Source organism: Macaca fascicularis, chromosome 7, assembly GCF_037993035.2.
Source record: "Macaca fascicularis isolate 582-1 chromosome 7, T2T-MFA8v1.1".
NCBI classification, from domain to species: domain Eukaryota; kingdom Metazoa; phylum Chordata; class Mammalia; order Primates; family Cercopithecidae; genus Macaca; species Macaca fascicularis.
In genome coordinates this window covers 159,850,416-159,869,091 of record NC_088381.1, presented here as the reverse complement: position 1 = coordinate 159,869,091, position 18,676 = coordinate 159,850,416, and the positions used below count along the sequence as shown (strand labels likewise).

General features: G+C 45.3%; 2 protein-coding genes and 1 long non-coding RNA gene across 10 annotated transcripts in view; 2 read left to right on the top strand and 1 right to left on the bottom strand.

Annotated features, from left to right (window-relative positions):
• The window catches only part of FBLN5 (fibulin 5), a 79,080-nt gene extending 75,239 nt beyond the window's left edge, over positions 1 to 3,841 (top strand). For both annotated transcript variants that reach the window (XM_005562039.4, XM_005562038.4), the window contains exon 11: positions 2,872 to 3,841. In XM_005562039.4, the coding sequence (XP_005562096.1) occupies positions 2,872 to 3,033 (162 nt within the window). In that variant the 3' untranslated portion in view covers positions 3,034 to 3,841. The remainder of the gene's footprint in view (positions 1 to 2,871) is intronic.
• The window catches only part of LOC102143577 (uncharacterized), a 35,378-nt gene continuing 18,787 nt past the window's right edge, over positions 2,086 to 18,676 (bottom strand). Inside the window, exons 4-6 of one of the 4 annotated variants that reach the window (XR_012416075.1) lie at positions 12,997 to 13,084; positions 7,050 to 7,224; positions 2,086 to 4,619 (exon numbers count right to left, since the gene is read on the bottom strand). This is a non-coding gene — a long non-coding RNA (uncharacterized lncRNA). Of the gene's footprint in view, positions 4,620 to 7,049; positions 7,225 to 11,792; positions 13,085 to 18,676 lie in introns of those variants that run through there. The other 3 variants (XR_012416077.1, XR_012416076.1, XR_012416074.1) reach the window with 3 other exon arrangements.
• TC2N (tandem C2 domains, nuclear) overlaps positions 5,717 to 18,676 on the top strand; it is an 86,265-nt gene continuing 73,305 nt past the window's right edge. For 2 of the 4 annotated variants that reach the window (XM_015454133.4, XM_005562042.5), the window contains exon 1: positions 5,717 to 6,104. The gene's annotated coding sequence lies outside the window, so the exon portion shown is untranslated. The remainder of the gene's footprint in view (positions 6,105 to 18,676) is intronic. The other 2 variants (XM_045397622.3, XM_065549244.2) reach the window with 2 other exon arrangements.

Genomic DNA, 18,676 nt, shown 5'->3' with positions numbered 1-18,676 from the left:
CCCTGGGCTCCGCAGATCTCCCTCCGGAGGGCTACCCCAGCTCAGGGTTCTCAACTCTTGGTCTTTGTTCACACAGTGAAAGCTGGTGAGATATTTGTATATGTAAAGGCTGCCGGCACTTCCTTGTGTGGCTTTACCCTCTGAAGTCCTGGCCCAGGGCTCAGGTTTCATAAGGGCTGACAAGGAAGTCCAAGCGATCTTCTGCATGAGGAGGTGCCAATCACGTGGATGCTGACGGGAACAGGAGGAACCAGTGCCAAGGGGAAATTGTGTGGCTGTCAGACTGCCAATAGCCTCATGGATAGGGGAGGTCCCAGCACCTGGCCTGCACCTGTCTGCCAGCCCCACCCTTGTCTTACCTGTGGTGGATTTTGGGGATGTTCAGAGCTTTATGGGGCGCCCTCCCTTTATGGAGACAGATAAAACATCTAGTGTAGCTGTAGACCAGCTGAGTTCCTTTATTTTGCAGAGACTGTTGCTTTCAGCTTCTGGACACAGGGTTGAGCTCTGCAGTGTATGGGAAGTGATTGTCCAGCCCATCCCTTTTCTCCCTCTCGCTGTTTCCTCTACCAGTGCCAATATCTGTCTCTTGCACTGACCGCGAGCATCTCTCATTAGGTCGGTGCTAGGAAGAAGTGAAACACACATCAGCCTTTTCTAATACCTGCTGTGCAGTGAAAAAAGCCTGGGGCTTGGGGTCAGAAAAACCCGAATGGAAGCTCTTGGCTCTGCCCAAGACTAGCTGGGTAACCCTAAGCAATTATTTAACCTCATGAGATCTCAGTTTGCTTACTCATAAAACGGGGAAGTAATGAGTCATACCTTCCATACAGCACTTAGAAAGGACAGCCAGGGCCCTCCACCTGGGTCGTGTGTTTTTAGATCAACACTTCTCAATAATTAATGTGCACACAAAGCCCTGGGGATTGTGTTAAGCTATAGATTCTGGCTCAGTAGATCTTAGCGAGGGCCTGAGATTCTTCATTTATAAGAAGCTCCCTGGCCGGGCGCAGTGGCTCAAGCCTGTAATCCCAGCACTTTGGGAGGCCGAGATGGGCAGATCACGAGGTCAGGAGATCGAGACCATCCTGGCTAACACGGTGAAACCCCGTCTCTACTAAAAAAATACAAAAAACTAGCCGGGCAAGTTGGCGGGCGCCTGTAGTCCCAGCTACTTGGGAGGCTGAGGCAGGAGAATGGCATAAACCCGGGAGGCGGAGCTTGCAGTGAGCTGAGATCTGGCCACTGCACTCCAGCCTGGGTGACAGAGGGAGACTCCATCTCAAAAAAAAAAATAAATAAATAAAAATAAGAAGCTCCCTGGTGATGCCCATGCTGCTGGTCCAGGGACCACACTTTGGCAAGGCCTTTCAGGATTTTATGAGATTTTTTTTTTTTTTTCCAGCTGGAGTCTCGCTCTGTCGTCCAGGGTGGAGTGCAGTGGTGCGATCTCTACTCACTGCAACCTCCGCCCCCCAGGTTCAAGCAATTCTTGTGCCTCAGCCTCCCAAGTAGCTGGGATTACAGGCACCTGCCAACATGCCCCACTAATTTTTCTGTTTTTAGTAGAGATGGGGTTTCACCATATTGGCCAGGCTGGTCTCGAACTCCTGGCCTGAAGTGATCCGTCCACCTCTGCCTCCTAAATGCTGGGATTACAGTTGTGAGCCATGGTGCCCAGCCATTTTATGAGGACTAAATAAGCAGATGTACATAAACATGGTTAGAAGAGTGCCTCACACATGATGAGTGCTCAACTGATGTCATTCCTCTCTGCCTTCCTCCTTGAAAGTTTTAGAAAAAGACTCAGTGGAGGAGAGAGTTCACGTGAAATTATTAGGACCACAGTGATCAGGTTGCAGAACGGTGAAGCTGGAGATGACTCTAGGGTGTCTAGAGGGGAACTCTTAAATTCCACCTTGCCCAGGCATCACCTAAAAATATACTGACCTAGAAAATCTTGGAATGGGCCCCTGGAATTGTTAGTTTTAAAAAAAAGTTCCAGTAGCTTTTGATGCCTTTTTTTTTTTTTTTTTTTTTAATTACTGATCTGGTCCAAACCCTCATTTTATTTCTTCTCAAACACGTTTTTTAAAACTTTTATTCTGCTTTCAAGGGTACATGTGCATGGTGGTCCTCTAGGTAAATGACTGTGTTGTAGGAGTTTGGTATACGTATTATGTCATCATCCAGGTAATAAGCACAGTACCCAGTGGATAGTTTTTCGATCCCCTCCCTCCTCCTGCCTCCCACCCTGAAGCAGACCATGGTGCCTGTTGTTCCCTTCTTTGTGTCCATGTGTACTCAATGCCAAACCCTCATTTTAGAGATGAGCCCCAGAGAGGTGAAGTGACAGCCCTAAGCCATGTAGAAGGTTCAATCAATGATTCGTTCATCATTCAATATATATTTTCTGAACACCTTCTGTGTTCAAGGCACCATGCTGGGTTCTAGGGGGACTCAGTGGTGAAAAGCCTGACCCCAGTACCTGTTCTTACAGAACTCATAGCCTAGTGGGGGCCCAGATATCAGACATGGATCAGGTAGACAGTGTGGACAATCATGCGTAGTCATAAATGCTTTCCATCCTGTATAAAGTAGAGGCTGCAGCGGCAGAGGTCAGAGGGGACCTGACTTAGATTGGGGAATCAGAGAAGGCTCCTCTTAGGAAGTGACCTTTCAGATGAGACCTGAAGGATTAGCAGAAAAGAGCCAGGTGGAGAGTGGGCAAAGCCAGGGAAAGAGTGTGGCACATTTGAGGCACCGAGGGGGTACCAGTTTGACTGATGGAGGCAAGGGGAGTGTCCTGGTGGGGCTGCAGGGACACCATGCAGGCTTTTTCTCACTGGTGTCCCCCGGTTCTGTCCACAGCAAACGGGCCCCATCAGTGCCACCCTGGTGATGACACGCCCCATCAAAGGGCCCCGGGAAATCCAGCTGGACTTGGAAATGATCACTGTCAACACTGTCATTAACTTCAGAGGCAGCTCCGTGATCCGACTGCGGATATATGTGTCGCAGTACCCATTCTGAGCCTCGGGCTGGAGCCTCCGACGCTGGCTCTCATCGGCACCAAGGGACAGGAGAAGAGGAAATAACAGAGAGAATGAGAGCGACACAGACGTTATGCGTTTCCTGCTGAACATTTCCCTGAAGAGTCAGCCCCGACATCCTGACTCTCACCTGTACTATTGCAGACCTGTCACCCTGAAGGACATGCCACCCCCAGTTCCTATGATGCAGTTATCAAAAAGTATTATCATTGCTCCCCTGATGTAAGATTGTTGGTGAATTTTCAAGGCCTTCAGTTTATTTCCATGTTTCTCAAAGAAAATAGATTAGGTTTGCGGGGGTCTGAGTCTGTGTTCAAAGACTGTGAACAGCTTGCTGTCACCTCTTCACCTCTTTCACTCCTTCTCTCACTGTGTTACTGCTTTGCAAAGACCCGGGAGCTGGTGGGGAACGCTGGGAGTAGCTAGTTTGCTTTTTGCCTACACTGAGAAGGCTATGTAAACAAACCACAGCAGGATGGAAGGGTTTGAGAATGTATTTCAAAACCATGTCTGGTATTTTCAGCCATAAAATAAGTTTGAGTTGTCCGTAAATTTGTATAACGGTTTAATCCTGTCTTGTTCATTTTGAGTATTTTTTAAAAATATGTTGTAGAATTCCTTCAAAAGGCCTTCAGACACATGCTATGTTCTGTCTTCCCAAACTCAGTCTCCTCTCCATTTTAGCCCAATGTTTTCTTTGAGGACCCCTTAATCTTGCTTTCTTTAGAATTTTTACCCAATTGGATTGGAAGGCAGAGGTCTCCAAACTGATTAAATATTTGAAGAGAGCTTGTGTTTGGTTCATTTTGACATCATAGATGATTCAGCATTTGGGGTTCTAGTTCTGTTTAAACCTGTTTATCATGTGCTTAGAAAGCTCTCCAGGGAGCTAGGGCATTATCTGTCACTCTGGCAAGTCGATGGAGGGGGGCAGTGGGGCAGAGAAATGGGGGTGGTGGGGAAGTTAGGGGGAGGCATCATCCCTGAGTCCTGTTTCATCTGATTAGAAAACAACCAACAATTCTTCTCTTATGTAGATTATTTCCAATGCTCCTGCAGAACAGGAATGTATTCAAGTTACTTTGAACCAGTGACCCTCGATCCTGGCTGCATAGAAGGATAACCAGTAGAACTTTGGAGAAAAGACTGATTCCCTGGGACATGCCCCCAGACACTCTGATGTCATTGGGCTTAGGTAGGGCCTGGCCATCATGATTTTTGAAAACTTGACTACATAGCCAGAGTCGAGAATGTATTGTTATAAATCGTAGAAAGAGAGGTGGACAGATGGGGCTGGAGACTTAGCTGCCTTACCTTCAATGTCTTTTCTGCTCATTGTAGGATTCATTATTCTTTTCCTGGTCAGGGCCTCTGGATATCCTTCAAATCTTAGAACCCTGGGCAGGGGCCAACCGACAGTCAACATTGCAAGTCACAGGAGGACAGGTTGGGATGGCTGTCTTTATGTCCCACCCCAGGAATCATCCCAAGGCTTCAGGAAAAAAGTGCACTCCCTGATAGCCAAGGTGGAGTCTACGGATCCATCTGAGGGTGCTCCCGTCCTACCTGTTGGCGAGATATTCGTTAAGGACCCACACGGTGCCTACCAGGAGTTGTGCCCTGGACCCCTAGTCTTAGTAGGCATTCCACAGATCCTTATGATATGGACAGGAGACAGAGAAATACTGGGTAGAAGAGGGTGGTTCCCTGGCAAAGGCTCCACCCTCAAGCCTAAATACCCGGGCCCTAAATGAGGACAGGTATTCCTGTTTTCATCCCTAAAAAGTTGCCTTTTGGCCTGCCACATCCCCTATCCTGTACCCATATACATCCTGAACCCCAGGCTCCAGGCTCCAGAAGCAGATGGGGAGACAAGAAGATGAGCAGACATGAATGGCAGAACAGCACGGCAAAGAAGGAGAGAAGAGAAGAGAAGGAACATTGGGAGGAATTCGGCTAGAGATGATCTGAAAATTGGCCGCTGAATGGCCAAACTCCAGGGGAAGATCATCTTCCCACTCTATCCCCTGTCCAGCTCCCCATCCATCCTACTTAGAGCCACCTCCACCACTCAATAAAACGCCTGCATTCATCCTGCAAATTCATGTGTGACCTGATTCTTCCAGGATGCTGGACAAGAGCTCGGGATATAGGAAGCTGTCATACTGGCCCTCTGCCCTTGCGAAAAGGGAGAGGGTCCACTAAGCTGGTTAATGCTTAAGCTGCCACAGATGGCAAGGCTGAAAGAATGCACTGTAACACGTGCCTACTTGGGCTTTGGAAGTCACAGACGCCCACCCCTAGATGCTGTCTTGGGACTGGGGCCCAAAAGTGCTCACCCTGGTTCCTGCACCTGCCTGTCTGCGTGCTCCCCTTCCCATAAGGGGTTTTAGCTTGGGGCAGATGAACAGAGAGCCACACCCCTGTTGCACATACTGTGAGGGGGCCAGGGAACTCTCCTGTTCCACTTAGTAGTATCTTAGGCCTTCAGTGGAAGGAAACAGCATGTTCCACTCCCTGTAGCATCCAAGAAGCTGCAAGTCCTCCCTCCTCACCCCTAGAACATTTCTCACACCCACACCACACACCTCACTTTGCTGTTGGCTGTGGTTATTTTTTTCTCTAACTAAGCATATCTAAAGCATCCCTAGTTGTGGTTCTTCAGTCAGGGTCAAGTGGTGTTAGCAATCACATCAGCAACAAATGGCTCAGGATGCTCTGGTTTCAAAGCTCAGAAAACAGAGGGTGATTCCCTTGGGACTCACTCAGCTCAGCTCTCCGAAGAGCAAAGGCCAGAAGGCAGCAGTGAGCCTGGGTCCTGGCTGTGTCAGGAGACTCAGGTGCTGGGAAGAAGTGTGGAAACAGAAACGCTGAAGGTTTGTGTGAGCTTTGCACCGAGCACCTCTGAACCACTGCCTCTAGGCTCAACAGAACACGGGTACGTTTCCATGAACTTCTCAAAAAGAAGGCTGGGAAGCTTTCTGTCTTGATGATTTGAGGACCCACCAGTTTCAGAGGTGCCACATTTGGAACCAGATCCGAGTCTCTAAGGTTTGTGTTTTATTTGTTCGTATCAAAATGTGGCTTCCTGCTTCTAAGAAAAGAAGCACAGAGAGGCTCATAAAAGCAGCCTCCAAGGGCTTCTTGGACCTCAGATTGCTCTTTCAAAACATGGTCTGATGAGTTCAGTGTAAATGCATCAGAGGCATGTGGGATCCATTTACCTTAAAATACATTTGGGCCTAAAAATTAAGAGAAAAACAGTCCAGGGCAAAGTGTACACTGCAAAGTCAAACTCCAAACATTTGGGAAACAGTTGTAGGGGCTGCTGGAACCCCAAATGCTACTTGCTTCACCTACCTTGGGAATCATCAAATGTTATTTTTTGCACAAGATTGGGGATGAGTCTGCTCTCTGATCCCAGTGCTATGCTCTGCTGTGCAGTTCCAAAGGGGCGGCTGTTTCCTGGACCCTGAGATCTCCAGGCTCCCCGTGTCTCCTCCTTGTCAGCTTTGCCCTATCCAGGAGCTGGGCTGAGAGCTTGTCAAGTGACCCCTGCTTTGTACCACTCCATCAGGTCCTGAAGAATGAAAGGTACCAAGGTGGAAGGGGCACAGATTAAGAGCAGGGACACCTGCAAAAGCTCTCGTGTTACCACCTCATCTTCCAACTTTCATATGAGTGAAAACGTTAATTCAGTTGCTTCTAATTCTGAAGTTTTGTGATTCCTTGAAATGTACTTTGGGGATGACAGCCAGCATTTCCATTTCACTGCAATTTCAGAGTTTTGCAGTGGTTTGCCAATCATAACACTTTCTAATTGGCACAAAATCCACCTACCTGTTGCCTCTCAGCCTTGGGTAACATACTTAGACACTTTCTTAGGTAAATCTTGGCCCTTGGGGTGTTATTTGCCCAGATGGTAAAAACATTTAAGTAGGTCTGATTATTTCATTTTCAGTGGTTTCAACGCATTTTTGTGGCCTGGGTGTTTACCGTAATGTGCCTAAGTTGTTCATTCTGAGCCAACGGGTTCACCCACAGAGAGAAGACTTGATGAAGGAGCTCTTCTCCACTCCCCTCTTGCCAGATGAAATCCTGTTTGTAAAAGGTCTTTGTCTTGAGAGGATCACATACTTTGGTTGAGAATCCACTTTGGTTAAGCCGGTTGCTGGATTCAGAGACATGAACAGGATAGACAGTCCACCGATAACTTTATAATAACACCTTTAATAACTTTAAATAACTTTTTAATAACTTTAATTTAAAAGTTAATTTAAAACTTTAATAACTTTTTAATAATACCTTTATCCAAGGATTTATGCAGCATACAAGACAAAACTGGAATATAATGTCGTAGGTGCAGTAGCAGGGTCAACAAAACTTATTTTAGTTAGATTTTAAAAATTATTAAGATATCTATTTTATATAAGAAAAATTCTTAGGAACATTTACAGACGTGTTTGAAATTTAGAATAAGTTGTTTCTGCTTAGAATTATTAAATACTTTGAAACACTAATAAATGCTAGATAAACTTTTTCTTTTTGATACAATTTGTGTTTACTTTAAATGCAATATTTTCTTATCTGAAAAAAAAAGTGAGCACTTAGCAAATCTCTTCATTATTTTGGAATTGGCCAATGCTCATAAACTACAAACAAATACACAGATTGTTCCTTGTGCTGATATTTTTGTTTTCAAATTTCTTAGTCCTGTTACTTAACAAATGACTGATATCTTTGTTGGAATCCCTGAACATAGCTAAAAGATGCTTTTTTTGGTTTGTTTTTTAATAACCAAGAGGCTCCAAGACAAAGGAGTGCACAGAGGCAAAATTTATTACTTTGGTAGCTTTTGCTGGCATGAAAGCCTCAAGTTAGAATGTTTGACTTACTAATGGTTCTTAATAATGAGTCTTAGCCAGCAGCCATCAGAGAAATAAATCATTAAAGTGAAAAAATAGGTGTCAATACAGGAATGATCTACTGAATTGCCATTATTGGTGTTCTTTCAGAGGGGAACTGCATGTTGACAGGCAGTGACTTTTTCAGGAATTTGGAATATTCTTGAGCAATAATGTAAAGATGAAGGCAGGGGGGCCAGGCACAGGGGCTCATGCCTGTAATCCCAGCACTCTGGGAGGCTGAAGTGGGCAGATTACTTGAGGCCAGGAGTTCGAGACCAGCCTGGCCGATATGGTGAAACCCGTCTCTACTAAAAGTATAAAATTAGGTGGGAGTGGTGGCACACACCTATAATCCCAGCTACTCAGAGACTGAGGCAGGAGAATTGCTTGAACCCAGGAGGCAGAGGTTGCAGTGAGCCGAGATTGCACCACTGCATTTCAGCCTGGGTGACAGAGTGAGACTCTGTCTCAAAAAAAAAAAAAAAAAAAAAAAAAAAAAAAAAAAAAAGATGAAGGCAGGGTAAATTGTACACACATGCAAATACCAGTGTCATGATACCTACTTATTAGGATTTGAGAAATTAATTAATATTGATTTAAGGCCACAGAGTCATTGGATCACTTGATTCTGTTTAAAATAAGTTTTCATTTGGAGAGGATTGTTTTGGTTTCAACCTGTTCCTTTTTTCTAAGTGTTCCTTTCCAATCTTCTACTCAGAATGAATTTAACATTGCAAAACTGGCTTGTATCACAATAGCTACTGTGCTTTAAAATAGGGTAGGTGCTTTGGGATCTTTGGAGTTTTAATGTACGAACCATTCATAATTTATCCCTCAAGCGAGTGTGGATTGTTTTATTTGTGAATGTTCTACATCCCCTCATCTGAAAACTTACCAAAAAAGGCATTACTGAGATAAAGCAGGGACCCCTTTTAGGGGCCTCCTTCCCCCACTCCCCAACAAGCATGGAAATAAAGCAAAATCTTGAGTTTCTGCAAGGGAAATTCCAGGCACCCAGCTAGCCCTGAGAAGTAAGGAGCAACTTGAGAAGCAAGAAGGTAATAGTAGCTTAAAACAATAGTCAGGGAAGTTAGAGTTGTAGAAACTAAAGGTAACATCTTAACATATATCCCTGAGTTGTTTTCAGAAACCCAGACCCCTACCAAATGGATCCCCTGGCATGCAGACCTCAGATAAGGGAGAACTGAGGACTGAATTCTGACCTCTGTTCTTTATTCTGGCTTTTTTTTTTTTTTTTTGCCAGGGTCTGGCTCTGTTGCCCAGGTTAGAGTGTAGTGGCGTAATCACAGCTCACCGCAGCCTCGACCTCCTGTCCTGTGATCCTCCCATCTCAGCCTTTCAAGTAGCTGGGACTACAGCCACGTGCCACCATGTCTGGCTAATTGTTTACTTTTTTTTTTTTTTTTTTTTTTTTGTAGAGATGGGGTCTGGGGTCTCGCTTTTTTGCCCAGGCTGATCTTGAGCTTCTGGCATCAAGTGATCCCTTCACCTTGGCCTCCCAAACTGCTAGGATTACAGCTGTGATCCAACATGCCTGGCCTCCATTCTTTGTTCTAAACTTTTTCCTGAAGGACCTGGAGGAAGTCACACCCACAGGCCAGACCCCACACTCTTTTCTGCCGAACTCAAGTCTTTTGACAAAGCTTCCCTTCTTTGCAAATAAAATTTTTGAATCCACCTCGGACCTTGTAAGCCCCCAACTCCAAGCTATCTCACCTTTTTAGGCCAAACCGGCATATAACCTCCATGTATCAATTTACAATTTTGCTTGTAACTTCGCTTTCCTGAAGTTTACCCTTGCCTTTAGAAACCCCTGCTTGTAAGCCATTGGGAAGATCAGGTCTTAGGCGTGAGCTGCTCAATTCTCCTTGCTTGGTGTCTCGTAAATCAATCCCCTTCCTTCTTCCACTAGAAAACCTTGATGTGAACGTTTGGCCTTACTGCGCTGGGCAAGCCGACTCCAGTTTTGTTTGGTAATATCATCGAAACCAAGCTATGATATTTGTAGATACCTTAGATCTTTATGGTGATGCTGTAACCTCATAGTTTTGTTTTGTCTTATTTTGTTTTGTTCTAGTTCCACTTTTAAAAAGATCTCATGGAGGTTTCTGCCCCAAGGCTGGCATTTCCACACAGCCAGTCTTTCTAAGCCAGTCTCTCCATACCAGTCTTTCTAAGAAGCAGCCCTATGGCCAGTAACAGTTACATTTTTGTTGAGCAAAGGCATTATTAAAATCATCATCTACATCTCTCAGTAAAACCATAGTTAGTCAGGGAGATCTTTTCAACTCAGAAGTCATACAGAGAGGTAGACTCCTTTGCTTCTGGCCTTTTTTCTTTTTTTTTTTTGGTCTGTTGGAACTTTGGAATGTGTTATCTTTTTAGGGACTTCAATGCGATTAAAAAAAAGAATCCGGGACATCATTTTTCACCATAAAAGCTGGGACTTTTCATCAGTAGGTGGTGAAGAGTTCCCAGGTGTACTCCAAGAAGTTTTGGAACAATAAGGCACACCAAAAAGAAGCAGGCTGCCTCATTTGGCGTGACTGCAGGGATGGGGCAGGCCGCAGGGAGGAGAGGAAGTGGCTCCTTCCAGCAAATGCTGAGCCAAGGCGCCCTGTGCTGCTCACACTTGATCTGCAGCGGCAGGAGGCTTCCATCCTGGGAAATCGCCTCAAGGCTGCTCTTGATCTTAATTTTCACCAGATTTCCCTCAGCTCCACTCCACTCCTTTGCCGGTTCAACAAAGACCAACAAACCTGTTGATGGCTGAGGTGAAAACTAAGAGGAGGTGGAGATGTGGCTGATTCTCTTTCTCTTTCTCTTCCTCTTCCTCCCCGGGTCAAACTCTGAATCCATGCTTTCCTTTTTTTTTTTTTTTTTTTTTTTTTTGAGACAGAGTCTCACTCTGTCACCCAGGCTGGAGTGCAGTGGTGTGATCTCAGCTCAGTGCAACCTCCATCTCCTAGGCTTAAGCAATCCTAACACCTCAGCCTCCCAAGTAGGTGGGAACACAGGTGCCTGCCTGGCTGATTTTTTTGTATTTTTGGTAAAGATGGGGTTTTGCCATGTTGCCCAGGCTGGTCTCAATCTCCTGAGCTCAAGTGATCTGCCCACCTCAGCCTCCCAAAGTGCTGGGATTACAGGTGTGAGCCACCACACCCAGCCTATAATTTAAGACCAATTGTTTAAAATTAGTTAAAATTACAAAATTGAGTTGCTGAGTCAAATGCAATGCATATATATATATATATATATATTTTTTTTTTTCCCCCAACAACATGGTTTCACTGTCACCCAGGCTGCAGTACAGGTAGCCCACTGCAACTTCTGCCTTCCAGGCTCAAGTGATCTTTCTGCCTCAGCTTCCCAAGTAGCTGGGATTACAGACACCCACCACCAGGCCTGGCTAATTTTTGTATTTTTAGTAAAAACAGGGTTTCACCACGTTGGCCAGGCTGGTCTTGAACTCCTGACCTCAAGTGATCCACCCGCCTTGGCCTCCCAAAGTGCTGGGATTACAGGCATCAGCCATCATGTCCAGCTCCTGTTTACTTCTGCATAAGAGCTGGTGACGCCTTTGCTTCCCTCCACTTCCTCCTCTTGTTTCTTCCCCTGCCTCTCTTCTCTCTCTTCTTTCTTTCTCTGCACTGGCCCACCTTCCCCTTCACCTGTTCTCCATCCCAAAGTTGCAAGGTGGTAGTCAGGGTTAGGTCCTGTCCAATGAAAGCAAAGCTGGGTCCAAGGGACAAAGTACAAAGCTTTTTATGCATTATTACTTCTCCCTTAAATTCCTCTTTTCTTCTCTCCTAAGCACACAGAAGCAGTCTCTAGAACATCTCTTCCTGAGCAAAGTCACAGCTTTTTGTTATTGTTGTTACTTGCCCTCTTCCTGTTCCTGCTTTAAAAAAGAAAGTAGCTGTATCCACTTATGTGAACATGGTACTTTCTTGTGGCTGTTCTTCTGAAGACTCATTCTCCGGGTTCTTTTTGATTTCCAGTCTCTCCATCCTAGAGTCAATTTCCTTCATTCCAATAGCCCTTGTTAGAGATCCAGGCTACCCCCACTCATTCCCAAACATGGACTTCCAGACATCTTTCCAGCACTCCCTTTGTCCCACTCCATTATGGTATCCAGTGGCTTGACATGATGCTTCTGTTCTTCATGTAATCTAGAGCAGAGAGGCTGGGAAAAACTGAAGTCTCTTTAAACACAAGACAGTGCACAGTCTCCAGAGGCCACGGTCTCTTTGCCAGTCACAAAGAACCCCTAATTGCTTTGTAAAATGTAGTCCATCCCTCTTCACAGATTCACAGATTACAGAGTTATTCATCCAAATAATTTCCACATACTATATAAAGGGTTTCACGGACAGTAGCCTTGATTCAGATCAACCTGTATCTCTGCAACCCTCACTACAGACCACTTTTTCACAGTGGAGTTGCTATTTGGCTATGGCTTAAAGGATGACCCAGAATTCCTCAAGCATAGAGAGAGGGGAAGGGCACTAAGAAGACAAGTGTCGTTGGAACAGAGGATACAAGGATGTGTGTATGGCAGGAAGGGATTAAAGTTGAGGCTAGATTATTCAGAACACTATTCTAGCTGAGTTTGGACTTTTTTTTTTTTTTTTTTTTTTTTGAGACGGAGTCTCACTCTGTCGCTGGGGCTGGAGTACAGTGGCCGGATCTCAGCTCACTGCAAGCTCCGCCTCCCGGGTTTACGTCATTCTCCTGCCTCAGCCTCCCGAGTAGCTGGGACTACAGGCGCCCGCCACCTCGCCCGGCTAGTTTTTTGTATTTTTTTAGTAGAGATGGGGTTTCACTGTGTTAGCCAGGATGGTCTCGATCTTCTGGCCTCGTGATCCGCCCGTCTCGGCCTCCCAAAGTGCTGGGATTACAGGCTTGAGCCACCGTGCCCGGCTGAGTTTGGACTTCATACTGTGCAGGTCAGCATTTCACAGAAGACTAGCCCATGAAGATGCTAATCAACGCTCCAAGATCAAGGAACTCACTTGTTTAATAAGTTGGGGAATTTGAATGCTGAATCCCCTTTTCAAACAGTCACAGTTGATTTTAGAAAATTGAAGCCTCTGAGAAGTCCTGCAATGAAAAGGAAACCTGCTTAATTTCATATAAAGGTTAATCCAACTTTTTTTTTTTTTTTTGCAAGGAAATGATTTCCCCCCTTTCCCAGCCCCCCTACTCCCCATAACAACTATTAACATCTCCAGGAACAATTTTCCTTGGAGTCTGGAATTGCTGCTGTCTGCTATGGGAAACTGTGGTGAGGTTTTAATTTTGTTTCCATTTTTTATTAGGGAAAACACATCATCTTGTTTTCCACTTTGGAAATGGTATATGGAGGGAGGGGAGATGAGAGTTAAGAAAAATAATTGCAGTTGTTCACATAAGAAACATTATTCCTAAAGTGATCTTTCTAAAGAGTAAGGCTGACTAGGTCCTTACTTAGAACTCTACTGACATTCCGTCTGCCCACAGGCCCACAGACTAAGTTTCAAACTCCTGAATAAGATTGACAAAACCTTCCGTGATCTGGTTCCTGCTTGATTCTCCAGTTCCAGCTCCTACCACTTTCCCCTCCTTTAGAACACATTCTTGAAGAAACAAACACATCCCCGACAAACCAGAATGGCTGAGGTACTCCCTCCAGCTGCTCCTGTCTGAGCTCTTCTCATTGGCTGGAATGCAGTTCTTCTCTTTGCCCACTTGGCAAATACCTATTTATCTTTCAACAGAGATCAGCCTCTCTAGGAACTTTCCAGAGCCATCCCTGACCTGTGTGGTCTGTGCAGCCCACCAAGCCCCCACCCCTGTGTAGAGGGAGTCACTCCTTTTGTATTACCAGTGCCCCTGTGGTGTAGTTTCCACCCGGGGGTTCTAAAATGCAAACTCCAGCATGATACTATTTGTGTGTTGTTCATAATGTAGACTTACAGTCTCGCACAGTGCCTGGCCCATAGTAGGTGGTCAGTGTCAGTAGGTTGAGCAGAATGCAATGATGGGAAAATGCAGAGAAGGGGAAAGCTTCAAGAGAAATGGAATAGGTGGAATCAATAGGTCTTGGTGATTGATTGGGTATGGAGGTTTAGGGAGCCAAAGGACACCCTGAGTGGGCTAAAGACCTCAGGAGGAAGAGTTTTGGTAGAAGGGAAAGGTGAATGTCATTTTAAACTTGCTTCTTTTTAAAAAATTTTTATGTTTTGTTAAGGTAATACTTACATACAGTTAAATGGATAGATCTTAACTACACAGTTTGACAAATGAAACATGCTGAATTGAAGATGGCCACATTTGGGTGAAGGTATTGTGAAGATGGCCAGCAGTGTGTATCAAAGCACAGAGTCTAGTGCTACAGACTGAGCTCTGGGGTCCTTGTGGGAAGTGACACTGGGTGCAGATGAGGCAACCCCCTGCGGTGAGAAGCTCCAAATATCCCAGTACCCCGAGGTGGCTCCAGATACTGGGATATTTGGATCTCTCTCACTAATCACTAGGATGTTTTCATCTTCCTTTGGCTGTTTTCTGCTTTTGTTTTGGCTGGGCTGGGCTTCCCTCTTGTTGTTTGGGCTGTTAAAGGATTAGAAACTATGCTGGAGAGTGCAAGGGACACGGAATGGGATGGCCACAGTTAATTGGGAACATGTGTAGAGGACCCACACTTTGATCTGCATGACCACGCTTATGAAAGCAGTTTCTTCATCCACTCACAGGGAGTCAGTCCATCACTTCCTGAGTGAGTGACAAAGTTCCTTTCCCTGGTGACTGGGGCCACCACACACAACAGATGGGGAAAGAATTCTAAGATAAACAAAAATGACTCATAGCATAATATGAAAACTGAAACATGCATTAACCAAGCTATCTCTGCATCCTGAAGCAGCAGAGTCTTTTGCTAAAGAACTCATTAGGCAAATAAGTGTTCTCAGTTGGAGGTTAGCAATCATTTGGCTCAAAGTATACTGCATTTAATTAAAATGTACAGGAAAAATTCTCCTGGCCAGAGGAGTTATGGTGATGTGAAGGAAGATCTCTGTCTGAAGTCTAGACATCTTTGGTTCTTTGTCCAATTCTTTCTGCTATGTGACCTAGGGCAAGTCATCTGGCCTCTCTGAGCCTCAGATCCTTCTTTGGTAACCTGCAGAAGATGTCGATGTCAGCCGGACGTGGTGGCTCACGTCTGTAATCCCAGCACTTTGGGAGGCCGAAGCAGGCAGATCATGAGGTCAGGAGATCAAGACCATCCTAGCTAACACAGTGAAACCCCGTCTCTACTAAAAATACAAAAAATTAGCCGGACGTGGTGGCGGGCGCCTGTGGTCCCAGCTACTGGGGAGGCTGAGGCAGGAGAATGGCGTGAACCTGGGAGGCAGAGCTTGCAGTGAGCCAAAATCGCACCGCTGCACTCCAGCCTGGGCGACAGAGCAAGACTCTGTCTCAAAAAAAAAAAAAAAAAAAAAAAAAAAAAGAAAGAAAAGATGTCGATGTCAACCCTGAATCCTGTATTTACTCAACTTCTCAACAAATATTCTTGGTTGGGAGTGGTGGCTCATGCTGGTAATCTCAGCACTTTGGGAGGCTGAGGCTGGTGGATTGCTTGAGGCCAGAGGTTTGAGACCAGCCTAGGAAATACGGTGAAACCCCATCTTTACCAAAAAAAAGAAAAAAAAAGAAAAAGAAAGAGAAGCAGAAGAAGCAGAAGGAGGAGGAGGAGGAGGAGGAGGAGGAGGAGGAGGAGGAGGAGGAAAGAATCAGCCAAGCATAATGGTGCATGCCTGTGGTCCCAGCTACTCAAGAGGTTGAAGTGGGAGGATCACTTAAGCCCAAGAAGTTGAGGCTGCAGTGAGCCATGATGGCACCAATGCATTCCAGCCTGGGCAACAGAGCAATACCCTATCTCAAAAAACAAACAAACAACAACAACAAAAACCCAAATATTCTTCAATCTTCCACTCTGTTCTGGGCACTGAGCTGGTTAAATATCCCTGCATGAACAATTTCTTGCTCTGGTCCCTGCCCAAACAGCTGTTACTCCCAACTCAAAAGCATGGCTCTGTTCTTTACGCAAACTTGGAAAAGTGGGCTGGGTACCACTCTGGTTCTTTATAGGAATTTTGTTGTGGTTCAGGTGAGTGGACATCATAGTGCCAATCTGTTGCCAATAGTGGAAGGAATGCTGGGATTGGAGTTGAATAGACCTGGATTTGGGTCTCAACCCTGCCACTTACTAGTTTGTGACCTGGACTAATTTACTGAGGTTCTTTGAGCCTCACTTTTCTCATCTGTTAAATGGGGATAATAATACCTCCTCCAGTTGTTTTGAGAAATAAGGTGATGTGTATGGAGGTGCTTGGTGTCTTTCTTCCTTGTTATCTGAGCAAGCAGCTGGTACCCCTACATCTTTCTTCACTTCAAACTTACAAGCCATTCACCCAAGCCATGACTCGGTTTATAAATGGTTCCTGGAACTTGGGGGACAAAAGTGACCCCACTTCAGCATTCCCTCAGTGCTTTCCTCTCATTGCATTTCAGAGAGATTTGAAATCAGACCCATTTCCTGGCCACTTTCTACAAACTGGGAAGGGAGTCTCTAGCAACATTTTCCCTCTGGAAATGCACTATGGGTGTACCAGGGAGGTAATTTTAATTATATTTTGTTGAGAATGCTTCCAGAAAAGTATAGAATATAGTCCAAGACAACTGAAAGGATCTAGAAATTCCGTCATGAGGGACAAATGCCTTTACAATGAGGACTCTGAGGTTGGAGTTGGGGATTGACTAGTTTCAGGGAAGGCTGGGAGTGAGTGGCAGATTGGCAGATGGGTCTCTTGCTTGATCTACCTTTGGTCTAGTGCTGTTTCTCATAAACCACAAGATCTTTCCAATCCTAAGCTGTTTTAACTACTTGTATCTCAAGTGATCTAAAAACAATTGGCTTAATCCACAGGGCTCTCCTTGCCTTTTTGTGTTGAAGGATATTCCCTAATTTAGACCACTTCTGTGACCTTTCAAGGTAGGGTAAACTCTGGTGGCACTAGGGACAGCAAAAACCACAAAGAGGCCAGGATATGTGGCCACTCAAATGAGAGTTTAGATAGAATAAGCACCATTGGAAAAGGATGGAGAGACTCCAGAGGCCTTGGTGGAAGAGGGACTGCTGCCTCTTCAGTCTAAAGACCTGTGGTGCAGAGAGGGTTCCCACATGGCACTCTGGGCTTTGACATTAATTAGGGTCATGAACAAACAGCCACAATATAGACAGCTCTGGGGACAGGGGAGGCAATTGTTAGTGACACCACATGAGGCCTCCCAGGCACAGCTCTCTCTCCTCCCTATCTTCCTTTTTCCTTCCCTAAACTTACTTTTTTTTTCTTTTTTTTTTTTGAGACAAGGTCTCACTTTGTCACACAGGCTGGAGTGCAATGGCGCCATCTCAGCTCATTGTAACTACTTCCGCCTCCTGGGTTCAAGCAATTCTCGTGCCTTGGCCTCCCAAGTAGCTGGGACTACAGGTGTGCACCACCATGCCCAGCTAATTTCTGTATGTTTTAGTAAAGACAGCGTTTCACCATGTTGGCCAGGCTGGTCTCAAACTCCTGATCTCAAGTGATCCACCCACTTCAGCCTCCTGAAATGATGGGCTTATAGGTGTGAGCCAGCACGCCTGGCCCCTAAACATATCTTGAATACCTTTTATATGCCAGGTGCTAGAGCCTTAACCCTGACCCCAAAGAACTGGTGATTTTCCCTCCCTTGTCTCTCTTCAAAAAACTCATCTGTCTTTCATGCTCATCTCTCCACCGTTTGTCCTTCCTTCTGCTTCATCTTTTTTTCTCCTCTCTCATATGTCTTTGTTTTATTTGTAACCCAGAAGTCAGCTGTGGTTTCCTGGCCTTTGAGATCTGGATGATATTGCTTTGAACTTACTCTATGCCCTGTGGAATTCCAAAGTCTTCCCACACTTCTAAAACTCCCATGGGAAGTGGAGGGGGCTTTTATTTTTGTGGTCACTTCTGACTCCAACCTCGGCACTTCCCTTGGATTCGTTTGGTTCACAGGCCATTTTACCCCCGCCACAACTCCCCTTGTCCCCCACCATCCAATCGTCCCTTGCCAGTTGCCCCTGAGATGAGATTCTACTTCTTACTTGATTTCCATAAGAACAAAAATAAACAACACTGTAGTGAGTTGAATAGTGTCCTCCCGAAAATATACGTCCACATGGAATGTGGCCTCATTTGGAAACAGGATCTCTACACATGTAATTAGTCAAGTTAAGATGAGGTCATGCTGGAATAGGGTTAGCTCTACATCCAATGACTGATGTCCTTACAAAAGGACACACAAAGATACACAGAGAAGAGGGCAGCCATGCAAAGATGGAAGCAGAGTTGGAGTTTTGAGGCTATAAACCAAGGAACTTCAAGGATTTACATGACCAACAGAAGCTAGGAAGAGGCAGGGAAGGATTCTCCCCTAGAGCCTCTGGAAGGAGCATGGCCCTGCTGACTCCTTGATTTTGGACTTCTGGCCTCCAGAACTGTGAGAGAATAAACGTCTGTTGTTTTAAGTCACTCGGTTTGTGGTACATTGTACAGCAGCCCTAGAAATGAATACATTCCATTTGCATTTGGGTGTGTAGGCAAATTTACTGAGGATTTGAGAGTGGAGGGT